Below are 21440 nucleotides of genomic sequence, written 5' to 3'. Positions count from 1 at the left end.
AGCATCACCCATTCCATGGGTGGATCCTGTGGAATTCTGGCATTCCATCCCAGTTTTCCCAAATTTCCTGACATTTCAGAGGACGGGAGGATTTCAGTCCAAAAGTTGAACGACCTGGAATAATTCTGGGATGATTCCCCACGTTTTTTCCTGGCTCTCCAACCCCAGCTGGATTCCTCCCCGGTCACAGCATCTCCCAAAGTAAATAAACTCTGGAATTATCAGCAGTGATCTCCACAGGGATTCGTTTTCCCAGAAATATTTTTTATTATTAAGCAGATTAAAATCAGTGATTTGTGTTAATTTAATAAAACTGTAAGAAAAACAATTCCAGTGCTTATAAATATCCCGAAAATCCCAGCCAGCTTTACCAAGGATTGATTTATCCCTTATTTAACCCGTTCATCCCAGATTTTGTTGTGTCATCCCAAATTCCAGCAGCTCCCAAAGTGCAGCAAAAGCAATTAAAGGAAATTAATGGAAGACCCGTGGAATTATCCAGGAAAATATTCCCAAAGAATCAAATGGCAGAAAAATCCAAGAGGAAAACCTGGATCCTGGAAAAAACTGAGAGTTCCAAGTTCTTCCTGCAAAATCCAGGAGCAGCAGGGAAGGAAAACAAGGAACAACAAGAGGGAAAATCCTGGGAATTCTTTAAAACTCCATCCCAGGAATACCTGGAACAGGATGGAATTCCTTTGTGGGATTCCCATGGGAATGAACTTCCCAGGATTTCCCAGAATCAGACCCTGGAAGATCTTTCCTGTGGGATCATCCCATTGGAGCTCTCCTGGAATCCCTTTTCCCTGGTAATGAGTAAAAATAGCAGGAATTAAAACTCCAATTCCCTCCATCCCAATTTTCCAGGCACTTGGGCTGAGTGCAAGGCTTGAAATTCCAAAGGAATTCCACTTCCAAGGGGAAAAGGGGAATTCCAGCAGGATGCCAACATTCCCTATATTTCTCCCCAAGTCAGACCTGAGGGATCCTGGATTCTTTGGGAAGCAGCAGCATTTTTTTCCCTCCCTTTTCAGGGATCAAATCCCGATTATTTGACGCTTTCCCTGCGGATAACAACGGGATGGGAATCATCTCCCAGCCCATCCAAGGATAAAACCAGTGCAGTTTTCCCTGGGGAAATGCCCAAAGAAATGTTTCCAGCTGATCAAACTCCCCCTCATCCCCATGGACACCTCTGGGATGGAAAAACCCGAGGCAATCCCTGTTTCTAGTGGGATTTTTCCCTGGGAAGAGGCTCCGAGCGGAGGCTGAGGAAGCAGATCCCGAGGATGGCCAGGCTGGAGGCTGCTCCCATTCCCAGGGATCCGAAGGTTTCCAGGGAAGAGGGGAGTGGGAAGAGACCCTGTCGTTCCTCCATGTCCATGGAGACAGCTTCCAGCTGGAAGAGCGTCCCCAAAATCCCACAGACGTGGAAAAGCTGGTGGCTGTGCCCTGTGATGGAAAACTCCGAGAATTCCATGGAAATTCCACGGAAAATCCATGGAAATTCCACTGAAATTCCACTGAAATTCCAGGGAAATTCCACAGAAATTCCACAGAAATTCCACGGAAATTCCACGGAAATTCCACAGAAATTCCACAGAAATTCCACAGGTGTTTGGATGGACCAGGTGGGTTCCACATCCTCAAAATGTTCCGGGGGCTTGGAGCGCTCTGGGATGGTGTTCAAAGCATCCCAGAATTCCAGGATTCCAGGATTGAGTCATGCTCAGCCCTCTTCACCTGGTATCCATGGAATATTTATCCTACAAATTCCTGCTCCTGGTTTCTGGGGTTTGACCATCCTACAAATTCCTATTCCCAATGTCTGTGGCTCGGTGAGGTGGTTGATTCCCTGAGGTTTATTCCCTGGATTCCCTGGGGTTTATTCCTGGGATCCCATGGGGTTATTCCTGGCATTTCCCCTGGGATTTATTCCCTGGATTCTCTGGATTTATTCCTGGCATTCCCTGGGTTCATTCCTTGTATCTCCTTGGGATTTTTTTCCTGGATTCCCTAGGGTTTATTCCTGGGATCCCATGGGGTTATTCTTAGCATTCCTTGGGTTCATTCTCTGGATTCCCTGGGTTCATCCCCTGGGTTTTTTCCCTGGATTCCCTGGGGTTTATTCCTAGCATTCCCTGAGTTAATTCCTGGGATCCCATGGGGTTATTCCTAGCATTCCCCTGGGTTTATTCCCAGTATTCTCTGGGTTTATTCCTGGTATTTCCCTGGGATATATTCCCTGGATTCCCTGGGTCCATTCCTGGCATTCCCCTGGGGTTTATTCCTGGCATACCCGGGGCTCATTCCCAACATTCCCTGGGTTCATTCCTGGCATTCCCTGGGTCCATTCCTGGGGTTCCCTGGGTCCATTCCCTGGGTTCCCTGGGTCCTTTCCCTGGGCCCATTCCCGGCATTCCCAGGTCTCATTCCTGGCGTTCCCAGGTCCCATTCCCGGCATTCCCAGGTCCCATTCCCGGCATTCCCAGGTCCCATTCCCGGCATTCCCAGGTCCCATTCCCGGCATTCCCAGGTCCCATTCCCGGCATTCCCAGGTCCCATTCCCAGCATTCCCAGGTCCCATTCCTGGCATTCCCAGGTCCCATTCCCGGCATTCCCAGGTCTCATTCCTGGCATTCCCAGGTCCCATTCCCGGGGTTCCCAGGTCCCATTCCCGGCATTCCCAGGTCCCATTCCCGGCGTTCCCAGGTCCCATTCCCGGCATTCCCAGGTCTCATTCCTGGCATTCCCAGGTCCCATTCCCGGCATTCCCAGGTCCCATTCCCGGCATTCCCAGGTCTCATTCCTGGCATTCCCAGGTCTCATTCCCGGCGTTCCCAGGTCTCATTCCTGGCGTTCCCAGGTCCCATTCCCGGCATTCCCAGGTCCCATTCCCGGCATTCCCTGGGTCCATTCCCGGCATTCCCAGGTCCCATTCCCGGCATTCCCAGGTCCCATTCCTGGCATTCCCAGGTCTCATTCCTGGCATTCCCAGGTCCCATTCCCGGGGTTCCCAGGTCCCATTCCCGGCGTTCCCTGAGCTCTCACCGATGAGGTCGAAGCAGCCGGGCGCCAGGCGCTCGGGCAGGCGGGAGGTGAAGCTGAGGAGGGTGAGGAGGGCGCAGAGGCTGTGCCGGGAGTGCAGCGCGAGGGAGCGCTCGGAGCGGCTCCGGGAGAGCTGCGGGAACGCGGGACCGATCCACCCCTGCATCCCAAAATCCATCCCAAAATCCATCCATCCCAAAATCCATCCATCCATCCATCCATCCCTCTATCATCCATCCCTGCATCCATCCATCCATCCATCCCAAAATCCATCCATCCCAAAATCCATCCATCCATCCATCCCAAAATCCATCCATCCCAAAATCCATCCATCCATCCATCCATCCATCCATCCATCCATCCATCCATCATCCATCCATCCATCCATCCATCCATCCATCCATCCATCCATCCATCATCCATCCATCCATCATCCATCCATCCATCCCTGCATCCATCCATCCATCCATCCCTCCATCGTCCATCCATCCATTCATCCATCCATCCATCCATCCATCCATCCATCCATCATCCATCCATCCATCCATCATCCATCCATCCCTGCATCCCAAAATCCATCCCAAAATCCATCCATCCCAAAATCCATCCATCCATCCATCCATCCATCCATCCATCCCTCCATCATCCATCCATTCATCCATCCATCCATCCATCCATCCATCCATCCATCCATCCCTCCATCATCCATCCATTCATCCATCCATCCATCCATCCATCCATCCATCCATCCATCCATCCATCCCTGCATCCATCCATCCATCCATCCCTCTATCATCCATCCCTGCATCCATCCATCCATCCATCCCTGCATCCATCATCAATCCATCCCTGCATCCATCCCTCCATCATCCATCCATCATCCATCCATCCCTGCATCCATCCCTGCATCCATCCATCCATCCATCCATCCCTCCATCCGTGAATCCTTCAGTTCATTCAACCAAGAATCCTTCAATCCATTCATTCATCCATCCATCCATCTATCCATCCATGAATCCTTCAGTCCATTCATCCATGAATCCTTCCATCCATCCATGAATCCTTCCATCCATCCATCCATCCATCCATCCATCCATCCATCCATCCATCCATCCATCCATCCATGAATCCTTCAGTCCATTCATCCATGAATCCTTCAATCCACCCATCCATCCATCCATCCATCCATCCATCCATCCATCCATCCATCCATCCATCCCTCCATCCCAAAGGAGCCACAGCCATTCCCAGTTCCCCACCCCCCTCACCCTCACTCCTGCCTGCCCAAATTCCCACCCTGCTCCAGTTAAATCCCTGGAAAAGGCCCCTCCCATCTTCCCAAGGCAGGAATTTTCCAGCCCTTTGAAGTCAGAGGAATCCGCCGGCAATCGGAGCAGGAAAAAATATCCGCGAGCCTTTTCCTGCCGGAGTTTGTTTGCCCTTCAAACCCCGAGCTGGGAACTGTTTTCCCAAATAATTCCAGGCTGAGGCAGCTGAAATTTCCAGGGATTTTATGGGATACTCACCCTGTAAAAAACTGGGATGCTGTCAAAAATGTAGGGATACACAAAGGCCAAAGTTCGGGAAGCTTTGCTCAGGCAGGGCCGCTCTGCCTCCAGAAACCTGGGAAACACCGGGAATTCCACATGGGATTCCAGGAATTCCACACTGGGATAAACTGGGAAACACTGGGAATTCCACATGGGATACACAGGGAATTCCACATGGGATACACTGGGATACACAGGGAATTCCACATGGGATACACAGGGAATTCCACAGGGGATACTCTGGGATACACAGGGAATTCCACAGCTTCTCCAGAAACTTGAGATAGCAGACCTGAATCATCTCCAAGTTCCCTCCCAATCCAAACCATCCCAGGATTCCATAAATCCCCTTTGGAACCTCCCAGAACCCAAGCTTCTCCCGTTATCCCACATTTCCATCATTGACTTCTCTGCATTTCCCAACGGAAAAATTCCCTTTCCCCTTCCCAACCTCCTGGGTGGCCTGATCCATAACCAAACCCTCCATCCCGAATTCCTGGTGCTGCTGGATCCCACCTGGAATAGCAGGACAGGCCAGTGCTGAGCACGGAGTTGAACACGGCCATGGGAACGTAGAAATCATGGAATGTGCTCCCGAGCCATTCCAAGGGGAAGACGTAGGCGGAATACGCCAGGGCTGAGCCTGGAAGCACAGCAGGAATCCTGGAATTCCCCTGGAATTCCCCTGGAATTCCTCATCCTCCTGGGCTCAGCTGTGACACCCAGGTTGGAACATGGGGAAGGGCTGGGAATCTCCAGAACAGGGAGTATTCCAGAGGGATGGATATCCTGGAATTGCCAGTTGACCCCAAACCTCCCCTAAGGGATGTGGTATCCCATAAATCTGGGCTATCCTCCCACCTATGGAATTTCCAAAATCCCATAAACCCAAGATAAATGTCCAAAATCCCATGAACCCAGGCTCTTCCCAATACCGGAATTCCCAAAATCCCATAAACCTGGACTCCTGCCATTCCCAGAATTCCCGAAATCCCACAAACCCGAACTAAATTCCTGAAACCCCATAAACGCGAGCTCAATTCCCGAAATCCCATAAATCCGGGTTCCTCCTGTTCCCAGAATTTCCAAAACCCCATAATCCCAGACTAAATTCCCAAAATCCCATAAACCCGAGCTCAGTTCCCCAAACCCCACAACCCCTTGCTCAGTCCTGGAGCCCCTAAACCGGGCTCAATCCCGGAGCCCCTAAACCGGGCTCAGTCCCAGAGCCCCCTAAACCGGGCTCAGTCCCGGAGCCCCTAAACCGGGCTCAGTCCCAGAGCCCCCTAAACCGGGCTCAGTCCCAGCCTAAACCGGGCTCAATCCCGGAGCCCCTAAACCGGGCTCAATCCCCAGAGCCCCTAAACCCGCTCAGCCCCCGAGCCCCTAAACTCGGCTCAGTCCCGGAGCCCCTAAACCCGGCTCAGTCCCGGAGCCCCTAAACCCGGCTCAGCCCCCGAGCCCCTAAACCCGGCTCAATCCCCCGAGCCCCTAAACCCGCTCAGTCCCCGAGCCCCTAAACCCGGCTCAGTCCCGGAGCCCCTAAACCCGGCTCAGTCCCGGAGCCCCTAAACCCGGCTCAGTCCCGGAGCCCCTAAGCCCGGCTCACCCAGGCTGTAGAGGCTGAGCGCGGCGTAGTCGCAGCAGTAGGCGCGGTGCCGGCCGCGCCCGCCCATGGCCCCGAAGGTGTGAGCGGCGCCGGAGGCCAGCGGGTACAGCGCGCACGTGCCCAGGTACGCCAGGAACGGCCCCGCCCCCGCGTCCGCCCCAAAATCCCGGAGCCGCGCCAGGAGCAGCCAGAGGAAATACCTGGGGGAACGAGCGGGGAGGGGGTCACGGTCACCAGGTGTGCCCAGGTGTTGACAGCACACCCAGGTGTGCTCAGGTGTGCCCAGGTGTGTTGACAGCACACCCAGGTGTGCTCAGGTGTGCCCAGGTGTGTTGACAGCACACCCAGGTGTGCCCAGGTGTGCCCAGGTGTTGACAGCACACCCAGGTGTGCTCAGGTGTGCCTTCAGGGCATCCCCAGGTGTGCCCAGGTGTTGAGAGCACCCCCAGGTGTGCCCAGGTGTACCCAGGTGTTGACAGCACACCCAGGTGTGCCCAGGTGTGCCTTGAGAGCACCCCCAGGTGTGCCCAGGTGCTGAGAGCACCCCCAGGTGTGCCCAGGTGTGCCCAGGTGTTGACAGCACACCCAGGTGTGCCCAGGTGTGCCTTGAGGGCACCCCCAGGTGTGTCCAGGTGTTGAGAGCACCCCCAGGTGTGCCCAGATATAGACAGCAAACCCAGGTAGGCACCAGGTGCTGGGGCACCCACCAGATGTGGCCAGGTGTGTCTTGAGAGCATCCCCAGGTGTGCCCAGGTGTTGAGAGCACCCACCAGATGTGCCCAGGTGTTGATAGCTACCCCAGGTGTGCCCAGGTGTGCCCAGGTGTTAAGGGGCACCTACCGGATGTGCTGAGGGCACAACCAGATGCATTCAGGTGTGCCCAGGTGTTTCCAGGTGTTGAGAGCACCCATCAGGTGTGCCCAGGTGTTGAGAGCATCCCCAGGTGTGCCCAGATGTTAAGGGACACCCACCAGCCATGCCCAGGTGTTAAGGGGCATCCACCAGGTGTATTCAGGTGTGCCCAGATGTGCCCAGGTGTGCCCAGGTGTGTCCCAGGTGTTTCCCAGATGTGTCCAGGTGTGCCCAGGTGTGTCCCAGGTGTTTCCCAGATGTGTCCAGGTGTGTCCAGGTGTGCCGAGGTATGTCCAGGTGTGCCCAGGTGTGCCCAGGTGTGTCCCAGGTGTGCCCAGGTGTGTCCCAGGGCCCGGAGCACTCACCCAGCAGGCACCAGGTGTGTCCAGATGTTGAGGGTCTCGTTGTTCATCCCGAAGAGGCTGAGCAGGCACTGGGAGGCCGAGCTCCGGGGCGGGCGGTACCCGGAGAGAATTCCCAGCTCCCGGTAGCTCTGGGGGGATGGGATGGGGATGGGGATATGGGAATGGGGATATGGGAATGGGGATATGGGAATGGGGATATGGGAATGGGGATATGGGAATGGGAATGGGAAAATGGGAATGGGGATATGGGAATGGGGATGGGGATATGGGAATGGGGATGGGGATATGGGGATGGGAAAATGGGAATGGGGATATGGGGATATGGGAATGGGGATATGGGAATGGGGATGGGGATATGGGGATGGGGATATGGGGATGGGGATGGGGATATGGGGATGGGGATATGGGAATGGGGATGGGAATGGGAATGGGAATGGGAAAATGGGAATGGGGATATGGGGATATGGGGATATGGGGATATGGGGATATGGGGATATGGGAACAGGAATGGGAATGGGAACGGGAAAATTGGAATAGGAACAGGAATGGGGATGGGGACAGGAAAATGGGAATGGGAATAGGGATAGGAACAGGGACGGGAATATGGGAATGGGGATGGAAATGAGAATGGGAATGGGAATGGGAATGAGAATGAGAATGGGAATGGGAATGGGAATGGGAATGGGAAAATGGGAATGGAAGTGGGAACGGGAACAGGAATAGGCATGGCAATGGCAATGGCAATGGGAACAGGAATGAGGATGGCAATGGGAACAGGAATAGGAATGGGAATGGGAGTGGGAACAGGAATAGGAATGGGAATGGAGATAGGAGTGGATGGGGAGCATCCCCAAAATTCCAGAGCTGGGACACAGCCGTGGCCCCCTTGGGGTGGCCCCCACACTGTTCCTGTCCCATCCCAAATCCTGCTGATCCTGGGGATCAGGGAGGGGATTCCCGCTGACCTCGGGCACTTGGTGGGCGCGGAGCAGTCGGGGTTTGGGGCTCAGCATGGTCACAGCTCCGGATCCCGGGGATTTTCCAGCTCAGCTTCCCATGGGATGGCACCTCAAAGCCCTCCTGGCCACATCCCACGGGAATGGCACTGCTCCTGCACGGTCCTGGAGGGGATGAGAATTCCTGGGGTGTGGAATTGGATCCTGTGGAACAGGGAGCATCCACCCCCCGAGGGCTGTTGGGATCCCAAAGGAGCAGCGGGAGATGGCTGATCCCACTGCCCAGAGGGACAGGAATTCCAGAGGGATGTGGGAACAGCTGGGATCCCACTGAGATTCCTGGATGCAGGAATGCCCCTTGGGAAGCAGGAGGGACACAGGGTCCTGCTGGATCCCCTTTCCTGTTCCCATGGAATATCCCAGCTCTGGCTCTTACCTGATCCTGCAGTGCCGTCTCCACTCTGGGAATAAAGGGAAAAATCCATGATCCCTCCTTCCCTCCTGCCAGGGACCACCCAGAGCAGGAAAGCAGGAAGGGAGCTCCTGCTCCAGGCACTGGCTCAACTTCATCCCAGCAGCATCCAGAGGAATCCAAGGTTCTGGATTCCCAGGATTCTGAGAGCTCTGCAGCATCCTGAGCTGCCACTCCAGCTGCTCCAGCCCATCCCAACCTCCCAGTGGGAATCCAGCCTTTGGATGTGCCACTGAGCCATTCCCAAAGAACCCCCTTGGCCCCTGGAATTCCCTTTGGATTCCTCCCACCCCAGGCTCTACCTCTGCCCTGAGACCAGCAGCGCCAGGAAAACTCCGGAACACCGGGAACGGCCGGAGAGGGAGGGAAAAACTAACGAGGCAGGAGAGCAATGAAGCAACACAACCCAGCTGGAAATGCCTCTGGTTAAAGATTAGACGGGAATCAGGAGCTTCCCGGGGTCTGGAACCACTGAGCAGCTGCTGGAGTCTGCAGCCCCTGGATCCCATGGAATTCCAGTGGTTTTCCATGGTGGAAACGGGACCTGAATTGAGAGAAGCTCCAGGAAAAGCTCAGAGACTCTTCCAGAGCCTAAAGGGGCTCCAGGAGAGCTTGGGAGGGACTGGGATAAGGGATGGAGGAATAGGACACAGGGAATGGCTTCACTGCCAGAGGGCAGGGATGGATGGAATTTTGGGAAGAAATTCCTGGCTGGGCAGGAATTCCCCAAACAGCTGTGGCTGCCCCGGATACCTGGGAGTTTCAAGGGCCAGGCTGGAATCTGCTCCTCTTCCCTCTTCCCTGTTCCTTGTTCCCCATTCCCAATTTTCTGTTCCCTGTTCCCTGTTCCCCATTCCCCAATCCCAATTCCCCGTTCCCCGTGGCTCTGGGATGCAGGAGGCGGCTCCAGGCCCGGCCTCAGGCAGGAATTTGTGGTTTCGGAGCTCAGTGAGTCACTGGGGCCGGGCACACCCAGCCCTGCTTCCCCCTCCTCCTCCTCCTCCTCCTCCTCCTCCTCCTCCTCCTCCTCCTCCTCGGGCTCTTCCCAGCCGGGAATGGGGATGGGATTGGGATGGGGACATGGAGGGGCTGTAACCTCTGTCAGTGCTGTGGCTTCACTCAGGTGGCTGCAACAGCTTCTTCCTCCTCCTCCTCCTTCTGCTCTTCTTCCTCCTCTTCCTCCTGCTCCTCTTCTTCCTACTCCTCCTTAATTTCCTCCTCCTCCTCTTCTTCCTTCTCCTCCTTAATTTCCTCCTCCTCCTCCCGCTCCCCCCGGTTCCCCCCAGCCCCACCCGACCCCTCTCGGGGCTCTCCGGGTCCTGCAGCCGCAGCTCCAGCCCGGGAGTTCCCGGTTCATCCCAAGGTCCCCTTGGGAATGTCCTTTCCTGGCACCAATGTCCCCTCCTGGCACCAACCTGGCAGCACCGCCACCCTCCCTGGTGCCAGGAGCCCGGCCCTGTCCTTGTCACCGTCCTCTGCCCATGGCACAACTTTCCTTTTCCTTTCCTTTCCTTTCCTTTCCTTTCCTTTCCTTTCCTTTCCTTTCCTTTCCTTTCCTTTCCTTTCCTTTCCTTTCCTTTCCTTTCCTTTCCTTTCCTTTCCTTTCCTTTCCTTTCCCTTTCCCTTTCCCTTTCCCTTTCCTTTCCTTTCCCTATGGAACACCTTTCCCTATGAAAAATCCCTCCCCATATCATATATGGGATACCATTCCCTATGGAAAATCCCTTCCCGTGGCACACCTTTCCCTATGAAAAATCCCTCCCCATATCACATATGGGATACCATTCCCTATGGAAAATCCCTCCCCTTGGCACATCCCTCGCTCCGTGCCAGCTCCAGCGGCGCTTTTCCATCGCCGGGAATATTCAGGAATTCAGGACCAGCCCCGAACGCCCCTTCCAGCGCTGGAAAACTCCGGGAGCGGCGCGGGCCGTGCCAGGATCATTCCCGGCGGGACAAGGGCGGCTTTGTGGGAGTTGTTGTTGCCGCTGGAATTCGCTGCGATCCGCTGGGAGCAGCAGCTTTTCCATGGCCAGAAATGCGCCCTCTCCCAGCCGGGATTGGGGGATCCCGGAGCCCATCCCGCTCCCGCTCCCGAGTGAAACTTCCCGGGAATTCCGCGAGCACCGGGAGGGCCGGGAATGCTCCCGGTGCTCCAGCGCTCCCGGCACTTTTCCTTTTTTTTTTTTTTAATTTTTTTTTTTTTCTTTTTTTTTTTTTGCTATCCAGAATTCCCGAACTTCCCGCCAATGCCGAGCTTTGGGATCAGCGAGAAAAGTTGGGATTGCGGGAAAAGGGGAGGAAAAATCCCGGGACTTACGGCGCTGCTGGGGATGCGGCGTTTTCCAGCGCTGCCTCCAAATGCCGGGATTACTCAGCTGGATACAAACACTGCCCACATGGAATTCCCGGGCGCGGCTTCTCCAGGGACGATCCCGCAACCCGGCAATTCCCAGGTTTTGGGAGAGAATGAATCCTGCCTCGTCCAAGGAAAGAAAGGTTCCCAAATAAACCCGGAAATAAGCGCGGCCAAACGCGGCCGGGATGGGATCCAGCGGCGAGGAAGTGGAAAAAAAGCAGGAAAAAAAAAAAAAAAAAATTCCAATTCCCAGCCCTGGCCGTGCATCTCCCGCTCCCGGAGTTCTTCCAGAGCAGCCTGGGAATTCCAACCCTCCCGGATCATTCCCAGAATTTTCCCAGCTGGATGGGAATAATTCCTCCGCAGAGCAAGACCTGGTGAGTTTCTCGTTCTGCTTCCCAAAAATTCTCTGCTTTTCCCACAAAATCCCAAATCCCGTTCTGCTTCCCAAAAATCTGCTGCTGGGAATGGTTTTTCCCAAAGTTTGGAGAGTGGGAGATTCCAGAGGGATGGAGGGAGATGAGTGGGCTCAGTTTATTATTAATTACTAGCAATTATAATTTATTATTATTAATTATTAATTAGTGCTAGTATTGTTACTTATTATCATTGTTATTTATTAATTATTATTACTAACTACTAATATTATTTATATTTATTTAGTATTATGAAATATTATCCCTTAAGACTCCTGCAAGGGGCTCTGGGATTCCCTGGAGTTGCATTTCCCCATTCCCAATATTGGAATATTTTTAACCACCACTCCATTAAAATCCTCATTGAACAAATCCCCCCCAAAAAAAACTCCCAAACGAGCTGGAATTTACCAGGAATTATTCCCACCAGGAATCCACCACTTATATCCTTCCCTCAATTACCAAACTCTTAATTAACAGGAAAAATCCGTATTTTCCCACTTTTCCAGAAATAAAAACACCTTAAAAATGCAACACCTCAAACCCACCACAGGAAAAAAAACAAACTTAGAACATATTTGGAAAAGAAAATATTTGGAGAAGAAAATATTTGGAAAAAATAAAATATTCGGAAAAGAAAATATTCGGGAAATAAAATATTCGGGAAAGAAAATATTCGGGAAAGAAAATATTCGGGAAATAAAATACTCGGAAAATAAAATATTTGGAAAAATCCCCCAAATAACAGAAACATCCCAAGGTGGTTTTTTTCTTTTTTCTTAAGATAAAAAAATTTTATTTCCCAGTCTTAGAAAGCTTTCCAAGCATTCCCAATGTCCCATAGAAACGTAGGAGAACCTCTTCCCGCCAAAAAATTCCGGAGGGGCGGAATACAAAACTATCCTGTGCACATTGTGCTTAAAGAGCTTCCTGGAGGAGTGCCCTGCCTGGAGCATCCTGTAAACAAATTATTGCATATTTTCCATCGGGATCCTCGGGAAAAATCCCGGAAAATCCAACAAAATCCCAGCCAAGCCACGCCCGGGGAGGAGAAGAACGGGAATGAGCGGCTTCCAGGGAATCCCTGGATTCCAGGGAAGGTCTGGATTCCAGGGAGGGTTGTGCTTGTGTTGTTGGGGTGGGGAGAGGGGATCCCATGGGAAAAGCCAATGGATTTCCGGGTGAAAATCTGGGATCAAAGCTCGCTGGGAGTGTGAAAGTGGAAAAAATGAACAAAAAGATCCCGAATTGGAATGAATTCCATGAAGTTTTCCATGGAGGATCATCTTCTAATGCACAACGGAATTTGAGGAATTCCTCCTGGATTTACAGCTTCTGGTGGGGATTCCTGGAAGCTCCACCTGTGCTGAAGGTGATGGAAGGGCAGGAGGGACAACCTTGGAATGCCCATCCCAAACTTCCAGGGGAGCCACAGAGAGAGGATCCCATGGGAAGAGCCAAGGCATCTCCAGAGGAAAATCTGGGATCAAAGCTGGTCTTGGTCCCAAAGATCTCTGGGAGTTTGAAGATGGAAAATGAAGAAAAAGATCCCAAAGTGGAATGAATTCCATGAGGATTTGGGTATTGGCTCCACGGCCAAGGATCCTCTTCCAATGCACAAGGGAATTTAAGGAATATCAGGAATTCCCATGGATTCTCCATGGATTTACAGCTGCTGGTGGGGATTCCTGGAAATCCCAACCAAGAGGAATTCTGGCCTCTCTAAGGCACCAAAACCATCCTGGAGCAGCACCCAAGGAATCTCTCTGGGATTTCCAACTGGGAAAACAACGGAAGGAACACGTGCGGGGAGGATGGAGAGGATTTTTGGGAAGGAGAAGATTTTTTTGGGAAGGAATCCCAGGTTTGGGGTGGGTTTGTGTCCATTGGGTTTCCATGGGCATGGAAAAAATTCCCCTCTGCTACCTTTGGTATTGGAATTTCTCCTCCACCATCCATCGGATGGACGGATCCGACCGGAGCTCGCGGATTAAAGCCGGGAAAAAGTCGCTCCAAGGTCGGTGAGAAAAGAAGGAAAAACCTCAAAAAGTGAAAGCAATAAAAAGATGGAGATGGGTGTTGTCCTTGTGCCTGGGATTCTGGGATTGGGATCAGCTCCAACGTGGAATGGGAGCAGTGGGAATTCCCAAAGTCCATCCACGAGTTCGGGATCGGGCAGGAGTGGGATCATGGAATCGTGGAATGGTTTGGTGGGAAGGACCTTAAAGCTCATCCCATTCCATGGGGACCTTCCACTGTCCCAGGCTGCTCCCACCTGCCCTTGGACATTCCAGGGATCCAGAGGCAGCCACAGCTTCTCTGGGAATTCCAGCACAGGGAGAGCTGGAAAAACCTCTGGGATAGAACTGTTGAACTGCTGGATGGAGCAGGAGAGAAACAAAAATTCCCCAATTCTTGAATTTCCTGAGGAACTCCAGATGAGCTCCATGTCCCAAAAATGTCCCCAAAGCTCCAAGGAACTTCTCAGATGGAATTCCAAAATCCCATAGAAAACATGGAGCTCCAGGAAAAGGGATCTCAGGTCCAAGGGGATACTGGGATAAGGGAAAGGGATCCCAGCTCTGATGGAATTCCAGTGACCAGGATAAGGGATCCCAGCTCCAAAGGGACACTGGGATAAGGGATCCCAGCTCTGAGGGGACACTGGGATAAGGGATCCCAGCTCTGAGGGAATTCCAGGGACCAGGATAAGGGATCCCAGCTCTGAGGGGACACTGGTGCTGGTGACCTGGGGCTGTGTGCTCCAGGCTCCCAGTTGTGCTTCCATGATGCCGGGCACGTGTGTTTTCCATGAAAAACCCCTCCAGCTCCAGGATCTCCAGGCAGAAAACCGGCAAAAAAAAAAATCCCACCTGCGGATTTTTCATCCCAAAAAAAGCGAATCCCTAGGAAAACCACCCCCCCCCTTTAAAGCCACACTTTGCACTCCCAGGCTCCGAGTGATTCCCGTGGACGGCGCTCATCCCACGGGAGCTGCTCCAACACGGACACAAAATCCCACTTTGAGAGGCCCTGGGTGAGCCCTCCAGGCAGCCACCACACTTCCAAGACTTCTATGGCTTCTGCAAACCTTTTCCTGGGAAAAGGACAAAAAAAAAACCAACCAATCCCAACAAAACCCAACCTCAACCTCCGAGTCGCATCCCAATCCCAAACCTTCCCGCGCCGGAGCGGTTTTAAGGCCCACTTTTTTTTCCTGTTTTTTTTTTTTTTTTCTGGGAAGAATCCATCAAAAAGGCGTGGAAGGATGGAGAGAGAGAGAGAGGGGGGGAGAAAACAACAACAAAAAAAAATGCTCAGTTGTGCTTAGCCCGGCCTCCTCGCAGGTAACTCTTCCACCTCTTGAGGAAGTCCCTGAAGAGCGGCGCGTCGTCGATGGAGCTGAGCAGCTGCAGCTGGTTGATGTGGGTGGTGTGGTAATCCCAGCGCGCCAAATTGGGCGCCGTGCCCAGCATGAAGTGCCTGAGGTCGTAGACGCTGCCCGAGCCGGTGTCGAAGAGCGGCAGCATGGCCTTGAGCGACTCCATGCCGCGCTCGTAGAGCAGCCGCGCCTCCTTGCCCAGCTTCTCGCCCGCCGTCTCCTTCAGGTCGTAGAGGCCGATCAGGGAGTACATGAAGCCGTTGAGCACGAAGGAGCTGGGCGAGGTGGGGTACTCCTCGTACCAGTCGTGCCGGTCCATGAACACCGCCTTGACGCCGCGCTGCTCCGCCGGCAGCTTGAAGGGCGCCGTGGCCCGCAGCGCCGCGCTCAGGAACGCCGGCTCCTTGGTCAGCTGGTAAGCCCTGACCAGCGTGGACATGGCCTGGCCTTGCGCCATGGCCGAGTACCAGCCCGGATCCAAGGATTTGAAGCCCTCTCCCAGCTTCCTGGTGACCATGATGGGCCACCCGCCGCGCTCGTCCTGGTTGCGCAGCAGCCAGCGGCTGGCGGCGAAGAAGGCGGCCATGTGCGCCGTGGCCGAGACGGTGACGTTGTCCAGGAAGCCGCGGCCTTTGGCCACCAAGCGCAGCACCCTCTTGGGCATGATCTTGGTTTGCTTCACCGCCTTGGTGTTGGAGAGCCCCACGCCCTTGCGCAGGTCGGTCAGCAGGTCGCGGGTCAGCGTGCTCCAGCCGCTGCGCGCGCCGATGCCGTAGAAGACGTGGCGGTCGCGCAGGGCGATGAGCTGCGTGCTGGACACGTAGTGCACCGTGAACAGCTGGTTCCTCTCCGTGGTCTCCAGCACCACCGACACGCTGCCGTTGCTCACCAGCTTCAGGTCGAGGGAGATGATGAAATCCCGGCCGTTGTTGAGCTCCAGGGAAACGCCCTCGGAGCTTTCTGGAAAAGGGAACCCGGGAAAAGGGGCTCAGCCTGAGAAGGTTCCTGTTTGCAAAGGTTTGGAGCAGATTCCTGCTCCGATCATGGAGGGATTCCCAGGGTTTTAGGGCAGCCCTTCAGTAATTCAGTGGTTCTGGGATTGCTGATTTGATCTGGAATGAGGGATAAGGGATGAAGGATTGGGAATGAAGAATCGGGAATGAAGAACTGGCAATAAAGAATTTGGAATGAAGGATTGGGAATGAAACGGATTGGGAATGAAATGGATTGGGAATGAAATGGATTGGGAATGAAATGGATTGGGAATGAAATGGATTGGGAATGAAATGGATTGGGAATGAAACGGATTGGGAATGAAGGATAAAGAATGAAAACTATGTGGAATGAAAATGATTGAGATTGAAGAACTTGGAATGAAGAATTGGGAATGAGGAAGATTGGGAATGAGGAGGATTGGGAATGAAAAGGACTGGGAATGAAGGATAAAGAATGAAAACTATGTGGAATGAAAAGGATTGAGATTGAAGAACTGGGAATGAAGAACTGGGAATCAGGAAGATTGGGAACGAGGAGAACTGGGAATGAAAAGGACTGGGAATGAAAAGGACTGGGAATGAAGGATAAAGAATGAAAACTATTTGGAATGAAAAGGATTGAGATTGAAGAACTGGGAATGAAGAGTTTGGAATGAAGAATTGGGAATTTAATGGATTGGGAATGAAGGATTAGGAATGAAGGATTGGTAAATAAGGATAAGGAATGAAAAGGATTTGGATGAAAAGGATTGAGAGTGAAGAACTGGGAATGAAGGATTAGGAATGAAAGAATGGGAATGAAGGACGGGAATGAAGGATTGGGAAAGAAGGATTTGGAATGAAAAGGATTGGGAATAAAGGGTGGGAAAAGAGGGGTAGGGAGTGTAGGACTGAGATTAAAGGATTAGGAATGAAGAACTGGGAACGAAAAGGATCAAAGGACTGGAACGAAGAACTGGCAACAAAGGCCAAACAAAACCCCAGCACCCAACAACTCCCACTCCCTGCTCCAGCACCCGCCACAACTCCCAACACCCACCAGAATTCCCAAGAAACACCCACCTGGGCAGGAGAACTGCTTGACTCCGGTGAGCCGGGCCTTGTCCCAGACGGTGGCGAGGGAGCAGCCCTTGGGCACGGTCCAGGCCCCGTTCCCGTTGTTCCCGTTGTTCCCGTTGTTCCCGTTGTTCCCGTTGTTCCCGTCCCCCGCCGTCTCGTACACCTCCACGTGCGGCGCCTTCTCCGTCAGGTTCTTGCTGTAGTGGCTCAGCCCGTACTGGGCGATCTGGATGGGGTAGAAGTAGCCCTGAGGGCCCCACTGAGTGGAGAGAGGAACTCCTGCCCGGGAAAAAAAACACGTGGAAAAGGGGTTGGAATGAGGGAGAAGTTTTTCCTCTGCAGCCCCGAATTGTGGGAGCGGCAGAAATGGGGTTTGACAGGGTTGGGCACTTTGATGATAAAATTCAGAATTCTCTGTGTGTGGTGTTTCTGACTTTTAGGGAATTGTGGAATGGGAATTTCAGTCTTGTCCCATTCCAGCTTTTCCAAGGGCAGGGACACATCCACTAACCCAGGATAATCCAAGGATTCAAGGGCAGCCACAGCTTCTCTGGGAATTCCAGCCCAGCCAGGAATTCCTTCCCCAAATCCCATCCATCCCTGCCCTCCAGCACTGGGAGCCATTCCCTGGGTCCTGTCCCATCAGCTCATCCTTGAAAATCCCAGTGCTGGAGATGCCATCACAAAATCCCATTCCCACATTCCCAGCCCCAAAATCCAGGTCATTTCACACTTCCAGCCTATTTCAAGAAGCACTTACAGGAATTTTTTGGGATCACCCCAATCCCAAACCCAGGCATTCCCCACCTTCCACTCCGCTGATGCACTTGACCCTATCACCATCCCACATTCCCAAATCCAGGTCACTCTGCACTTCCAACACATTTCAAGAAGCACTTCCAGGAATTTTTTGGGATCACCCCAGTCCCAAACCCAGGCATTCCCCACCTTCCACTCCGCTGATACACTTGACCCTATCACCATCCCACATTCCCACCACCAAATCCAAATCCAGCCTATTTCCAGGAGCACTTCCAGGAATTTTTTGGGATCACCCCAGTCCCAAACCCAGGCATTCCCCACCTTCCACTCCGCTGATACACTTGACCCTGTCTCTCAGCTCCACGTTGTAGCCCTCGAAGGACATGAAGACGCCGTCGGGCCGGTATGGAGCGCGCTGGGCGTAAACCTTGGAATAACTGTGGGAGAACTCGAAGCGCTCATTCCCGTCGGACTGGGCGATCCGGCCGTACACCTGGAAATATTTCTCCACCCAGCTGAAGGGCAGGAACACCTCGCTGCCCTCGCGGCGCCCCTTCACCGTGTGCTCCTCGTTGATGATGCAGTCGATCTCCTCGTACCTGGGCGCCGCTTTTCCCGCAATTCCCGCAATTCCCGCAGCTTTTGGCGGATCCTGGGGCGAGGCTTCCTCGCTGTCGGGGATCCCGCGGCGTTCCGGGGGGTTCGGGGGGATTTGGGAATGGTGGGAGCAGCGGGTCCAGAGCAGCAGAGAGAGCAGAGCCAGGAGGGAGCAGAGAACCAGGAGAGCCTTGGAGCTGAGGCGGGCCAGGCAGCGCATGGTGCAGCATTCCTGGGGAAAAAAACATGGAAAATGGGATTGGGATGGGGATTTGGGATTTCCTGGATGGGAGTGGTCAGGGTGACAGAGCCAGGCAGTGTATGGTGCAGCATTCCTGGGGAAAAAACATGGAAAATGGGATTGGGATGGGGATTTGGGATTTCCTGGATGGGAGTGGTCAGGGTGACAGAGCCAGGCAGTGTATGGTGCTGCATTCCTGGGGAAAAAACATGGAAAATGGGATTGGGATGGGGATTTGGGATTTCCTGGATGGGAGTGGTCAGGGTGACAGAGCCAGGCAGTGCATGGTGCTGCATTCCTGGGGGAAAAAACATGGAAAATGGGATTTGGGATGGTCCATATGGGAATGGTCAGTGCATGGTGCTGCATTCCTGGGGAAAAAACATGGAAAATGGGGATTTGGGATGGTCCATATGGGAATGGTCAGTGCATGGTGCAGCATTCCTGGGGAAAAAACGTGGAAAATGGGATTGGGAACATGGATTTGGGATGGTCCATATGGGAATGGTCAGTGCAAGGTGCTGCATTCCTGGGGAAAAAACGTGGAAAATGGGATTTGGGATGGTCCATATGGGAATGGTCAGTGCAAGGTGCTGCATTCCTGGGGAAAAAAAACATGGAAAATGGGGATTTGGGATGGTCCATATGGGAATGGTCAGTGCAAGGTGCTGCATTCCTGGGGAAAGAAACATGGAAAATGGGATTTGGGATGGTCCATATGGGAATGGTCAGCGCATGGTGCAGCATTCCTGGGCAAAAAAACATGGAAAATGGGATTGGGATGGGGATTTGGGATGGTCTGTATGGGAATGGTCAGTGCAAGGTGCTGCATTCCTGGGGAAAAAAAACATGGAAAATGGGATTTGGGATGGTCCATATGGGAATGGTCAATGCATGGTGCTGCATTCCTGGGGAAAAAAACATGGAAAATGGGATTGGGATGGTCCATATGGGAATGGTCAGTGCATGGTGCTGCATTCCTGGGCAAAAAAACATGGAAAATGGGATTGGGATGGGGATTTGGGATGGTCCATATGGGAATGGTCAGTGCAAGGTGCAGCATTCCTGGGAAAACATGGAAAAATGTGGGATTAGAAACATGGATTTGGGATGTTCCATATGGGAATGGTCAGTGCATGGTGCTGCATTCCTGGAAAAAATATGGAAAAATACGGGATTGGAAATATGGATTTGGGATGTTCCATATGGGAATGGTCAGACAGTGCATGGTGCAGCATTCCTGGGAAAACATGGAAAAATATGGGATTAGGAGGCTGATTTAGGATGTTTTGGATGGGAATGGTGCCCCTGTCCATGGTCAGTGCCAACATTCCTGGGAAAAACATGGAAATGTGGGATCTAACCCGGGATAGAAACTCCAGGTGTCCCAACAAAGCCAGGAATAAACAGGAATGGGGAAAGGAGCTCCACTCTTACCTTAGGAAAAGGGAAATTTTGCAATTTTTGGAGTTCTAGTGCATTCCGGACTTCCAGAGGCAAAAATCCTGGAATTTACAGATTCCTCTTGGGATTCCTGCAGGGAAAACCACGAAAAATGGAGCTGGAGCAGGCCCAGATGGAGCTTTTCCTGGGAAATCCTGATATTGCCAGGAAAATCCTCAGAATTCCAGGAAAATCCTGCAATTCCCAGGAAAATCCTGGTATTCCCAGGGAAACTCTCAAATTCCCAGGAAAATCCTCAGAATTCCAGGAAAACCCTTGTATTCCCAGAAAAATCCTTGCATTCCCAGGGAAATCCTCAGAATCCCTGAAAAATCTCGGTATTCCCAGGAGAATTTTGGTATTCCCAGGAAAATCCTCAGAATTCCATGAAAATCTCCTGATTCCCAGGGAAACCCTGGTATTCCCAGGCAATTCCTCAGGGAGTCCCCGCAATTCCGGAGCCCATATTCCCGAATTCCAGAGGCCAAATTCCCGAATCCCACAGCCCCTATTCCCGCACTCCACATTTCCTCAGTTCTCATTCCCCAATTCCCAAATCCCAAATTTCCAGCGCTCCCATTCCCTCATCCCAGGCTCTGGCAGCGACCCCGAGGCGGCCCCAGCCCCGCCAGCGCCGCTCGATCCCACTGCCCCCTCTCTCTCTCTCTCTCTCTCCTTGCCGTGATTTTCCCACCATTCCCATCATTCCCACCATCCCCGTTATCCCGGGAATTCCCGGTAATCCCGGCCCGTTCCGTACCTGCGCCCAGGGCCTGCCGGGCGGCGGAACCCCCGCGCGGGGCAGCGGGGGGAGCACGGAGATGCCGCGCCGGGGCCCCGCCCTCGCGCCTCGCAGCCAATAGGAGCGCGCGAGGGGCGGCGCGCCAGCCAATAGGAAAGCGCGGCGCGGCGGTGCTGCCGCCACAACGGCGCCGGGTAGGGCAGGGCGGGGCTGGGCGGGGCGGCGGCGCCGCAGCCCCGGCGGCTCCGGGGGCACCGGGAGCGCTGCGGGCGCTGCCCCGAACCCCCGAGGCCGCTCCGGGACCGCCTCAGGCACCGCTGGCACCGGCGGGAGCGGCCCCGCCCCGGCTTCCCGCGAGAGCGGCGGCGACCAATCAGAACGCCGCGATTGTGGGGCGGGGCTTCAGGGCGGAGCGCGGCGCTGATTGGTTGGGGTGGCCACGCCCACTGCGCGGTCACGTGGCGAGGCCGCGTGAGGTGGGCGGTGCTAATGAACGGGGGTTCATTAATCCTTAATTAATCATTAATTAGTTATGAACTAATAATGAATGAAACGAACCGGGCTGCGCAAGGCGGCTTTGCTGCCCTCGGGC

General features: G+C 53.5%; 2 protein-coding genes across 4 annotated transcripts; both read right to left on the bottom strand.

Annotated features, from left to right (window-relative positions):
• Nucleotides 1-667: 667 nt before the first annotated feature.
• Nucleotides 668-11267, bottom strand: PAQR5 (progestin and adipoQ receptor family member 5). Of its 2 annotated transcripts, none has more exons than XM_079317614.1 (8): nucleotides 11173-11267; nucleotides 8390-8545; nucleotides 7425-7552; nucleotides 6208-6407; nucleotides 5115-5241; nucleotides 4575-4671; nucleotides 3052-3181; nucleotides 668-1452 (listed from the first exon to the last, which is right to left on the bottom strand). In XM_079317614.1, the coding sequence occupies exons 2-8, from the start codon at nucleotides 8435-8437 to the stop codon at nucleotides 1229-1231; spliced, it is 954 nt and encodes a 317-aa protein (XP_079173740.1). In that variant the 5' UTR covers nucleotides 8438-8545; nucleotides 11173-11267; the 3' UTR covers nucleotides 668-1228. The 2 variants fall into 2 exon arrangements, with proteins under 2 accessions (XP_079173740.1, XP_079173741.1); XM_079317615.1 differs by lacking the exon at nucleotides 11173-11267 and adding an exon at nucleotides 9052-9711 and having other exon boundaries at nucleotides 8390-9019.
• Nucleotides 11268-14163: 2896 nt separating this feature from the next.
• Nucleotides 14164-21190, bottom strand: GLCE (glucuronic acid epimerase). 2 transcript variants are annotated; one of them, XM_079318306.1, is made up of 5 exons: nucleotides 20867-21190; nucleotides 20101-20197; nucleotides 18147-18654; nucleotides 17067-17342; nucleotides 14164-15969 (listed from the first exon to the last, which is right to left on the bottom strand). In XM_079318306.1, the coding sequence occupies exons 3-5, from the start codon at nucleotides 18640-18642 to the stop codon at nucleotides 14945-14947; spliced, it is 1797 nt and encodes a 598-aa protein (XP_079174432.1). In that variant the 5' UTR covers nucleotides 18643-18654; nucleotides 20101-20197; nucleotides 20867-21190; the 3' UTR covers nucleotides 14164-14944. The 2 variants fall into 2 exon arrangements, with proteins under 2 accessions (XP_079174432.1, XP_079174433.1); XM_079318307.1 differs by lacking the exons at nucleotides 20101-20197; nucleotides 20867-21190 and having other exon boundaries at nucleotides 18147-18658.
• Between the last annotated feature and the right edge of the window lie 250 nt (nucleotides 21191-21440).

This window comes from Erithacus rubecula, assembly GCF_903797595.1.
Source record: "Erithacus rubecula genome assembly, chromosome: 14".
In the NCBI taxonomy this organism is placed as follows: Eukaryota; Metazoa; Chordata; class Aves; order Passeriformes; family Muscicapidae; genus Erithacus; species Erithacus rubecula.
This window is presented reverse-complemented; position numbering and strand designations above follow the sequence as displayed.